The 12,059-nt window shown below is 35.7% G+C and overlaps 1 protein-coding gene across 2 annotated transcripts; it reads right to left on the bottom strand.

The window, feature by feature from the left end:
- Positions 1-3,949: 3,949 nt before the first annotated feature.
- LOC125653125 (uncharacterized) lies at positions 3,950-7,807 on the bottom strand. Of its 2 annotated transcripts, none has more exons than XM_048882488.2 (2): positions 7,743-7,807; positions 3,950-6,126 (listed from the first exon to the last, which is right to left on the bottom strand). In XM_048882488.2, exon 2 carries the CDS (start codon positions 6,116-6,118, stop codon positions 5,285-5,287), a length of 834 nt encoding a protein of 277 aa, XP_048738445.1. In that variant the 5' UTR covers positions 6,119-6,126; positions 7,743-7,807; the 3' UTR covers positions 3,950-5,284. The 2 variants fall into 2 exon arrangements, with proteins under 2 accessions (XP_048738445.1, XP_048738444.1); XM_048882487.2 differs by having other exon boundaries at positions 7,722-7,795.
- Positions 7,808-12,059: the final 4,252 nt, after the last annotated feature.

The raw sequence follows: 12,059 nt of genomic DNA, 5'->3' as shown, positions 1-12,059 counted from the left end.
GGCGACTAAATGGGGCGGTCCTTCGGATGAGACCGCAGAAACCGAGGCCCTGTGTCACAGCAGGTGTGACACGATAAAGATCGGGGCTCGAACTCACGACCTCCCGGTTGCGAAGCGAACGCTCAACGGTTACCAAGTGACCGGTCGATTGATTGCAACGTCACTCTGGAGAATTTTTCACTCATGTGGAGACGTCAACATTGCCGATAATGGACTGTAAAATATAGGTCTTTACTTGGCATTTACGGCCTTTGAGCAGGGAGGGATCTTTACTAATAACGTGCCACACCTGCTGTGACATGGGACCTCGGTTTTTGTTGTCTCATCCGAAGAATTTAGTTGCTTCTTACGAAAAGCAAGGGGTTACTGAGGACCTATTCTAACCCGGATCCCCATGGGAATGTGCCATTTGAAAGTTCGATTTGTGTGTGTGAGCCAATTTAGGATGCTTTAAATTACTCTAACATTTCACTAGTTTGTAAACAGAAACAAGGCCCGAATTTTGTTTACATAACACATAGTTTAGGCTAAAATATAGCCGTTTCTATCCTTGCATTAAGAAGATCCCTGCTATTCCGTGGAAAGTTGTGGGAGAAGAGAGAGAGAGAGAGAGAGGGGGGGGGGAGACCACAAAAAGTAAGTAGTGAGGAAACAAAAAGTAAGTAGTGGGGAAGCAAAGAGTAAGTAGTGAGGAAGCAAAAAGAAAGTAGTGAAGAAGCAAAAAGAAAGCTTCTTAAAGATTCAAGAACGCTAAATGATAATACAGACTACAAGGAGGTGTTCATTGGCCCGGATCTCACAAAGATGCAACGCCTGGAAGATTACAAATTTCGAAAAGAATTATGGGATAGGAGGGACCAGGGCGAGGCTGATATTTTTATTAGGAGGGAAAATCGTTCAGCGACACCAGAGCTTTGCAGTTCAGAGGAGGGAGCACAAGGGCCGTAGATACAGGGGCTGTCGCTACAGACTTGGACGGTGCGGAGTAAACGTCACAAGCACCCACAGGTAAATAGTTTTTATCAAAGATGGACTTAATATTTTAAAAGAAATGTTGACGTGATAACCACAAATATTGATTGATTGATTGTATCTTGTTTAACGTCCCTCATATGTAGACGTCACCAACACCGGTGAAGGGCTTCAAATTTATGCCTTTGCCCGGCGTCTACGGCCATTGAGGAGTGAGGGTTCTTTAGCGTGCCACACCTACTGTGACACGGGACATCCGTTTTTAAGGTCATCTCAGAGGACCCGTGACATTCGCGCTGTTACCTAATGCCGAGCGTTTGGCGATGGAACTGTCACTATCTGTTTTAACGACATAGGTCTGTCACGGCCGGGATTCGAACTCCGGCCTTCCGCATGTGGGGCGAACGCTCTAACCTCTAGGCCACCGCGGCGGTAAATGGTATGGTAATTTTTACACAACAAAATGTGGAAAGGTCATAATTTGAATTTGAATTCTCGTATTGGCCAAGTGAGCAAATTGAAATTAATAGGTTGATTAAATAATGCATTACACCAGACATTAGACACATTAATAGAGTATGTCAGTGACAACGTTCAGTTTACAACACATAGATGCTCAATAGATACAACTGGGATTCTGTAGGACGACACAAATGTTTTTTTTTTTTAAAATGGCAAGGACTTTGGTGATAAAGATGGTAATTTTTTTTAATTTCTTTTTTTCTTCTTCTTACATTTTTTGGTACCGGGGGAATAAGCATAAATGGCTATTGCATCGTGAGTAATTCAATAAGGTCACTTACATGTATCAATCATTTTAGGGTAGATAATTTCAACGAATTTTCAGACCACGCCTTGATGGTAGAATTACAGCGATTGGACGACAAAGACACACGTGTTGTAGAGGAGGTAGAAGCACAATGACAGACCCAATACATGAAAGGCGAAGATAACGAACAGCGATCAATCTCACCAACTCTTATAAGCAATACAAATTAGAGAGTTGGGGAAACACGGACCCCTGGACACACCAGAGGTGGGATTAGGTGCCTAGGAGGAGTAAGCATCCCTTGTCGACTGGTCACACCCGCCGTAAGCCCTATATCTTGATCAGGTAAACGGAGTTATCCGTAGTCAAAATCAGTGTGTCAAGAACGGCCTAACAATCGGTATGGAACACGTCGGACAGCATTTGACCCAATGATAGGCTGTATTGACGAATTAGATCGTTATAACGACCATAGAATTTGCGAAATGCTGACTTCAATCGAGACTGTTGAAATCCCTGTACCATCAACTTGTTTGTCAATAGTTTGCCTTGATTTAAAAACTGACCATACGTAGAACAAGCTCTTGCATATCGAATCAGTTCAGAGATATAAACACCATATGCAGGTGATAATGGAATATTGCTACATAAATATGGGAAGTTGAAGATGGAGAAGCTGAAATCATTCCGTTTGTCATACAGTTGAGTTGTCAGATTGACATTAATGTCTCCGTGCAATAAAATATCGAAGTGTGAAGCAGAAGTGGACGACTCTGTGGTGTCTTTTATTTGAGCTCACAGGGATATATCGAATCGACATACGAATGAAAGTTATTATTGTTACTAGACAAAACGTCGCCGATATATCGTTGAAAGGGAGATAATACTGACGTCATAAGGAATTCCCAATTTGATCATCAAAACAAATTTAAGGAAATCGTTCAAAGCATAGATGTGCAGTCGAGCGAATCCCTAGATTCAGGTGTTTCACGAATTCTTGGGAATTTTTTTAATAAATGAGATAACTGAAAAATGTAAACAAGGTACGATTGTGTATATAAAAAGGCCCCCAAAATGTCTCTGTTTCAAATGTGTCTTGAATTAAGCTTGATCTGTGTTTTATGTAAGTTAAATATATGCCAAGTATACTATCTCAACTTAAATCAGAGTTATTGCTTATTTGATAGCATTATTACGTCATGAATAAGACTTTCTCCCGCCTTTTTTCAAAAAGAGCTTAATAACTGTTAAATTTCATCCAGATTATTGCCTAGGAAAAGGTGTGCCCATCTGTCGAGCAAAATGAAATTAATATATATTGTTTATTAATTGACGATAAAAAAATGTATTTGAATATGAATTTGCTCGACGCATGGGCTGCATGTTTTCTGAAAGGAAAACCCCCTAAATATATGAATTTTTTCATTGATTTTGGCAATTTTATACCAACTTCATGCTCTTGTCATTACAGCAAGAAGCAATTTTGGATCAAATTAAATGTAGTTTGGGTTTGCTTATATATTCATTATTGGAATGGCAGATTTTGGGACTCCTATTGAAATCATCAATTTTCTGGGCCAGATGACTGTAGAAACTGTACCTGCTTTGCCCAGACATAGCAATGTTAACTACAGAGCAAAAGAGGAGGATAAACTTTGGTTTGATGAGAGTTGTAGATCCGTAAGAAATGAATGCCTACACACATTAAATCGATTCAGCAAATACAGAACTAATGTAAATAGGGAAATTCCAATTGAATGTAAGGTAACCTGCGAAAAAAAATCATCCAAGAAAAGATGGAATTTCATAAATTGGGAAGGAATTTCATTATCATACATGAGAAAATATAATCTAAATCTTTTTTTTCATCAAAGATTTAGAAAAAAGAAAAATCACGTATATCCAAAATATCTTTACTTTATTGTCACGTATTCAACTCGTGGTTGAATCATATCTTGAGTGCTGTAATGCTTAGGACCATCAAACATGGTCAGCTGCGTATTGATGCATCGAGGGGGTACATCATTATGGAATTTTATGGCAATACATTGTCAAAATGTGTCCGAATCATATTTGCACACTGCAAGACCTAACTCCAGGTCTGCTCATGAATCTTGGAGTATGAAAACATGGCCATGTATCATCTGCATGTAGTTCCATATGGATATCACTGCTGTACATTTTATGAGCATACCTTATGCGAAAGTCATTTTGATTAATATTTACTAATCATGTCAACAAAGATTACACGAATAATTAAAAACACAGGTATTAATTTTTAAAATTTCAGCCCCACACTGCGGTTTGGTATATTATGCAAACGAGTCTTGATTGAAACATTGCAGAAAAACCCATCAAAACGTTGCAGAAACTTATCATATACTATCTGTATACAATAGTTTCTCAAAGCTGAAACTTGCGTAAACTGCAGATTTCAACAGGTTCTCGTCTCGGAAACAATTTGGAAACGTGGAGAATCTAAGTTTCCGCAGCGCAGAAATTTCCATTGTATACCGCTGTATTCTAACATTGCAGAAACTGTATTTTTCATCTAATTATTATTGCAGACCATTGTGTATAAATAGTGCTATTTTTTATCATCATGTTACTGAGGAGTTTGAATAAAAAGTAGAAAAAAATACCATCTTATCTCTTTGGTCGAGTTGTCGGATATTATGTTTTAAAACCCGGAAGTAATATTGTATTCGATGGTGAATCTGACGGACTTGATTACAAATTGGCATGCCCTAAATTACATGGATCTCACACAGTAAATGATGTTCAGAGAACTAGACGGAGTACAAGGATTAATTCAGTCAACCACGAGACTTAACTTTTACAATTTTCGTTGGAATAATTTTACTGTGACTAAATGAAACTTAATATGTGTCTACTTATATCAAATGTCATACTTCTTGGTTTAAGCATTGTAGAAAAAAGGTCAGGAAATTGCATTTGGTACAATGACAAATAATGTAGTAAAAACCTGTCCCTATGACGAAACTTGATCTTAATTTATAAACAAATAGTAGTCAACCACATGCCAAATTTCAGCTTCCTCAAAGCATTGGGGAAAATCGAGAGAGAAAAAAATTGAAGAAGTTAATTCAACCATGAAACTAAGTCTTACAATTTTTGTTAAAATAATTCAACCGTAACAGAAGTGATCATGATATGTATATAATCATTAAATAATAACAAATTTCTAAGCTAAAGCATTGTGGTAAAAATCTGGAAACCTATATTTGGCATAAAGTCCCACAAATCTCGTAAAAATCTCTCAACTGTGACGAAACTCAAATTTGATCTGTATACATACATTAATAAACCACATACCAAATTTTAGTTTCCTAAATCAAAGTATGATGAAAAGTTCGGAAGAGTGAGTTGTGACAAAAAGACAGACGAAAAGACAGACAGATGGATGGACGAACAGAGTCCCCTTCGGCTCCGCCGGTAGGGGACTGAAATACTGAATATCATTAAAATACGTCAACTTTGGAAAAAAAACCCTGATAAAAATATGTTGCAGTGTTTCAATAATTAGTAGGTTTTATAAATCTTTCCGTCTTTTTGAACACTTTGAATGAGATCAGACAATTGAGATTTTTGTTGTATAGGCTGCCATACACCGTCAGTGTTATTATTAGATGCTTCCATTGCTTTTTGTTTATGCTGATCAACGGATTGATTCATAATCTGAGAGTCATATGATGCCGCTTGGTTTCCTTTTATCTGGGCATTTTCGTGAATAACTCTCCAACCCTGCAGGGTCTGAGCATTTGGCATCGCTATATTCATACTATTGGAGATGTTTTGTCTTGCAGAATCTGCTGGTACCTGTACATCGCGCATATTTTGATTTTGAACAATATTTGGTAACTGGAAATGTTGGTACACATTTTGGGTATTCACTCTATCGGGATCACTTGGTAATTCGATGTTCTGAATATTTTGCTTTTTTTGCTGATCATTATCACTAGGTACATCAAGGTTTGCCGCAACAACTTGGTTATGTAGACTGACAAAAGTTTGCGGCTGTGCAGCTACATTAGGTTGCACAACTTCTGGTTCCTGTTGACTGAGCACATTTTTATAGTAGAACACAGGGGGCTCGGGGTTTTGATCAGCAATACGCCCTGATTTCAAATTCGAGCTTATTCTGGAGAGTTCATTCTCAAACATTTTTCTTGCAGGGGAATCTTGAAGTTTTATTGTCGTCAATAGTCGTGATGAACTCGCGCTGCCACTGTTACTAGTTTGGTTAGATCGATAAAACTTCATGATGTGCTCGTGAGGTTCCACTATCTTGTACAAGGTTAGAATGGTCACAGACAATGTGGCAGCCCCGATCACTAAATGTTTCGTCTTCACCATAGCTCAACCTATAAAAATACAATTACCTCATGTGTCTCACACAAACCCCAAAACAAAACAAAAATATTTTTAAAAAAACATATATCACTGGTCTCCAAGGATAATGACAATCGCGAATATCATCATTTTATTGACAACAAGTATTATCATGAAACGGAAAAGATGAAGATAACAAACAGTAATCAATCTCATTAACCCTATAAAGAATACAAAATTAAGAATAGGGCAAACACGGACCCCTAGGCACATCAGAGGTGGGATCAGGTGCCAAAGAGGAGAAAGCATCCACTGTCGACGGTCATACCTGCCGTGAACCCTATATCCTGATCAGGTAAACGGAGTTATCCGTAGACAAAGCTAGGGAGCAGAGAACTGCCTAACAATCGGCATGAAACAAGTCAGACAGCATTTGACCCAATGATAGGTTGTATTGGCAAACTAGATTGTTATAACGACCATAGAATTTATTTGCGAAATGCTGACTTTAAACGAGATCGTTGAAACCCCTGCACCATCAACTTGTTTGCTTTTATTTAAAAACTGATCACACGCAGAACAATTTCTTGTATATAGAATCAGTTGAGATATGTACACCATATACAGGTGATAATGGAATCTTACTACATACATATGGGAAGTTGACGATAGAGAAGCTGAAATCATTCCATTTATCATAAAGTAAATCTAGAGAGATGTTCACACAGCCACAGGAATACGTGTATCTAGAGAGATGTTCACACAGCCACAGAAATACATGTATCTAGAGAGATGTTCACACAGCCACAGAAATACGTGTATCTAGAGAGATGTTCACACAGCCACAGAAATACGTGTATCTAGAGAGATGTTCACACAGCCACAGAAATACGTGTATCTAGAGAGATGTTCACTGAGCCACAGAAATACGTGTATCTAGAGAGATGTTCACTCAGTCACAGAAATACGTGTATCTAGAGAGATGTTCACACAGCCACAGGAATACGTGTATCTAGAGAGATGTTCACACAGCCACAGAAATACATGTATCTAGAGAGATGTTCACACAGTCACTGAAATACGTGTATCTAGAGAGATGTTCACACAGCCACAGAAATACGTGTATCTAGAGAGATGTTCACACAGCCACAGAAATACGTGTATCTAGAGAGATGTTCACTGAGCCACAGAAATACGTGTATCTAGAGAGATGTTCACACAGTCACAGAAATACGTGTATCTAGAGAGATGTTCACACAGCCACAGAAATACGTGTATCTAGAGAGATGTTCACACAGGAGTTTTATGTTACAAAAATATAACAGTTTTGGAATAATGTACCCACACTAAGTATTATTGTTAACACATGATGACTAATGCTGTGTATGTCAAGCTTCTATGAGAGACACCATTACTAGTTGTCCTATTGTATAAGCGATGGCGTATGCATTGCTGCACGGTATCACATTAATAACAAACCAACTCGACAGCAAAGGACGAACAGGATTTTGTTACACATGTCTGATTGCGCACGTGCAGGATGAGATGAAGCGAGGCAAAATCCTTTTAGAATCAGTAACATATAACACTGCAAGAAAATAAATATTATCTTTCATTTAGTATTTACCTTGAAACTGAAAAAACGTACCGTATCGTCCTTCCAACGTAAACAGACTATTTAAATGAGCGTGTCATTCATTGCTCGTAAAGACGAATGTTACCTGAGGCGCTGACTGTCATTATTACATATGTCTGTAAGTCTTATTTGCTATACCTCTCAGTTCTTTTTCTTTTTCAAGCATTTCTAGTTCAATGCAATTAAGATTATCAGTGTATTTGGAGTTTTACAAGAGAATCGGACATGGTATGGAAAAATAATACGTCTTTCACAAGCTTGTATAAATAGGTCAAAGCTTGAAAACTGAATGGACATCGCTTTACCTTAATATATTCTGTCTAATGACAGATGTATAAAAATAAATTAATACTTGCATTATGCAGATGTTAATACCTGTAATGAATACGCAATTTAAGATTTTAAAAGGTGTTGCAGTGCGTAAGTAGATAAAACCCAAGAACTTATGTGTGCAAAATATTCCCGACAAATTGAGTTCAACAACCTGTAATGTTTTCAAACATAAGAGAAAAGAAGTATGTACAGTTTCTAAAGTCATCTGGCCCAAAATATCGATGATTTCACTTGGAGCTCAAACCCTGGCATTCAAATAAGGAATAGATTAGCAAACCCAAAATTCGCTCAGTTTGATCAGTAAAATGATTTTTGTCATATGACGAGAGCTTGAAGTTGGTATAAATTTGCAAAAATTCCATTTTCATTCAAAATATCCACAAATTCAGGTGGTTTTCCTCTCAGAAAACATACAGCGCATACGTCGAGCAAATTCATATTGAAGCATATTTTTCATCTTACAATGATATACAATATGTATCATTTTCATTTTGCTCGACAAATGCGCACATCTTTTCCTGAGTAATAATCTGTATGACATTTGACAGTTTTCAGGCTTATTTTGAGAAAAAGGCGGGAAATGTCTTATTCATGATGTCATAATGCTATCCATTTAGGAATATAATTCTGATTTTGTTGATATAATATACCTGGCATATATTTTACTTTCTAAAAACGCTGATTAAGGTTAATTCAAGACACATTTTATAGAGAGAAAATGTTTGGGCCTTTTTATGTATACAATCGTACCTTGTTCTTAGGAAATTGTTAGGAATCAAAGTTCTTGCAATACACTCTTTGGATTTCTTGACAAATGCCCTAGATGGAAAACTGTGAGAAACCATTTACTCACTTTGTAATATACCCTCAAACATTTAAACTGCATTTCTTTTTTCAAAACTTGTAAATAAAATCAAACTCCTTGCCATACTCATGTCTTCACTACTAATACAAATACTACGTACAATAAGCTCCTCACATGAACACTGTGAAAGGAGTTAAACGGACACTCCATGTACCTTCCTGCAACATTTAACTATAAAGAAAGAAGCAAAAGGTCGAAATGCATCAAAATTGCAACATGATTTGGATTGCATACAGACGGACAGAATAGGTTCCGTCGAAAGGCAAGTGCATAAAATTTAAAAAACCTCAATATCTAGAAAGGAAAGCACAAACAACAGAAGTACTACTAAATATTCTTTTGGAATTGTATTTCAACCTTAATGCATAAAAAGGTGAAAATAACGAACAGTGATCAATCTCATAAATCCCATAAGCAATAGAAAAACGAAATAAATTTATTTGGGTGTTTTATCTCATGTCCATTCTATTAAATGTTGGGTTAGAAAGTGTTTTTGGTGCTTGGTAAAGTTGCTTTCTACATTTGCACATGTGAGATCAAGGTCCTTTGACATGTCCAGCTGGCCTATAGTTGAAAAAAAGACGAAGAGCAAGAACGAATGTGTATTTTGTATTTATGCAATGTAAAGTTTTTTATTCAGAAGTTTGGATGCAATAGCAGAAGTATATTTGTTGGAAATATGAAGTGTAATCTTGAACTTAAAATTACATGGAATACAAGACTGATCTTTTTATCATGACCAAGAATGTTGCTCATCTTCTCCTTTGTTAGTAACCAACAGTGTGACTCAGAAAAATTTTCATCCGTAACTCGCGCTGGTTGTGTTGTTTATTTTTGGCATACTTCTTACAGTAAAAGAAAATGCCTTCATTGTATTCAACTTTATTTCAGATATCACTGTTTCTGAACAAAACAATATCATTTCGAAAACTTTTTAAAGTAGTATTTCACGTCATAAATGATTCAGTTGACATTGTTTACAATAAAAGATTACTTTACAGAGAGGTCAATTTATATGTAAATCTTAATGAATAATAAAAATGACGTGATTCTTAATTTTTTCTGAAGATTTGTCCATCTTTATGACAATGCATTGTCATTTAAGACCAAATTCTTTGTGGTATAACGTTGAAATTAAGATAGGTTTCCGACATGTTTTAGTTTAACTTGGTTCTATGAAAATTATTACCAAACAGTATGCGTGACATAATTGTTACAAGTTATAATATACATAATAAGACAGAACATCTCCTTGAAAGTATATTGAATATCCCGTGTGTTGAGGAATATGTTAAGATTGAAAATCAAATCATAGAAGCAAAATATATTACTAGGGTGCACAAACAATAAAGATATTCCAAATTTAACTATTGAAAAATGAAAATAAGTAATTCAATGTGTAATTTTTGTATCTTTTATTACTCTAATTAACTTACATTTCGTTTTACAAATATGTATTATAAAAATCTTTCGGAATTATTTACATGGCTCGTATATACGAATTAAGGAAGTTGGCTCCTGAACTTTTAAGTACAACTGCAGGATGCTACAACTAAGTATTTACTGGTTCAATATTGATCTCATTGCTGCAAACATATTACACAAACATTACGGAACCATATCTAGTTGAAAACTTTTGTGTCAATACAAATTTTGAAAGGGTTTGGCAGGGACTATATTTTGTGTCGAAAGGATTGATTAATCAAAAAGTTCTAAATCTGCATGATATTAGTTTTTGTTTCATCCAATATATCTTCTGTCTTTATACTTCTATACGTGTATTTCAGTATTATAATTTATGATACTAGTAGTTCAGACATGGAACTAGTTCAAATGTTGTAATTTATTAATTTGGTTTATATATTTTCCCAAACAGAACACCGATTTTCAAAAAAGTCTAAATTGATTTACTCGAAATTTTGTGTAAAAATTCACTATTTTCGCCAATAATTGTCCTCCGCGGCAACGCAGATTTCAGTACAGGTAAATTTCAGCACAGGTAACTTAGTTATATTAATTGTTATATTTGTGTTTTACTATACAGGAAGATTGCAAAATTTGTTTTCCCCATGCTTTGCACATTAAATGTTTTTCATAACAGATAATCATGAGGTAAAAACTTCACACTAAAACTATTATTGGGTATTAGAATGTTTGAGATATACATGTAAGTATTTCCAAACTAAAAAAAAGTTTTATTTCTAACATCACAACCATTGGTAGCTAAAACCCATTGGTGTCTATCCATGGACTACAACTTCATATAATTTCAGTGATGTGATGAAATGTTCTATATTAACCATTTTAGCCCCCCCCCCCCGATGTGTAGTCCTTGGTCACAACAGCTCTCTTCACCTTGTCACATTTTGACTTCCAAATGAATTCAAATATATCTGTGCGCAGTGATGCAATTTTTTCATGTTATAGTGTAGGAAGAGAGATAAATAAATGATTTAGTTTTGGTAAAATGGTGTTGTTTTTTTTTTTTTTTTTTTTTTTTTACAATTGAAACCCGGCAAATAGGCGTAAGAATCCGTCGGTGCCATTGTTGAATAAGAGACTTAATTTTGGTAAAACACTATTGTAATTCAAGTCCATGATTTTTCTAAGTCTGCAGAGAATTGAATTCCAAGTAAAGAGAAAGTTGTTGATCCCTAGTCTTTCTTCCACCTTGAATGATGAAAAACTTGGCTTGAAATTTGTTTTGAACCAATCCATACATTTTTTTGTTTTTAAACTATTTATTCTTAGACCAGAAAATTTGAAAAATAAATCTAAAGTATCAAGAGCAGCAAATAAAAAATTCGGTGAGCCATCAAGGTTGAGAGAAGTACCATCAGCATACTTGGAGATTTTGTGTTCTTTTTCATTAACAAATATGCCTTTAATATTTTTATTTTGTTTTATAAGAATTGCCAAAATCTTAGTGCATAGGAGAAACAGATATGGAGCAATTGGGTCCCCCCCCCCCCTGTCTGCAGCCTCTTTCAATATTGATTTGTTCTGATAAATAACCACATTGTAAGACAGATGCTTTGAAATTAGTATTCAAAATTTTAATCCTCTCAATAATGTTTTTTCAAATCGAAAGTACTCTAGAACCTTGTAGATAAATGACCAAGATATTGAGT

Source organism: Ostrea edulis, chromosome 9, assembly GCF_947568905.1.
Source record: "Ostrea edulis chromosome 9, xbOstEdul1.1, whole genome shotgun sequence".
Classification (NCBI taxonomy): Eukaryota; Metazoa; Mollusca; class Bivalvia; order Ostreida; family Ostreidae; genus Ostrea; species Ostrea edulis.
This window is presented reverse-complemented; position numbering and strand designations above follow the sequence as displayed.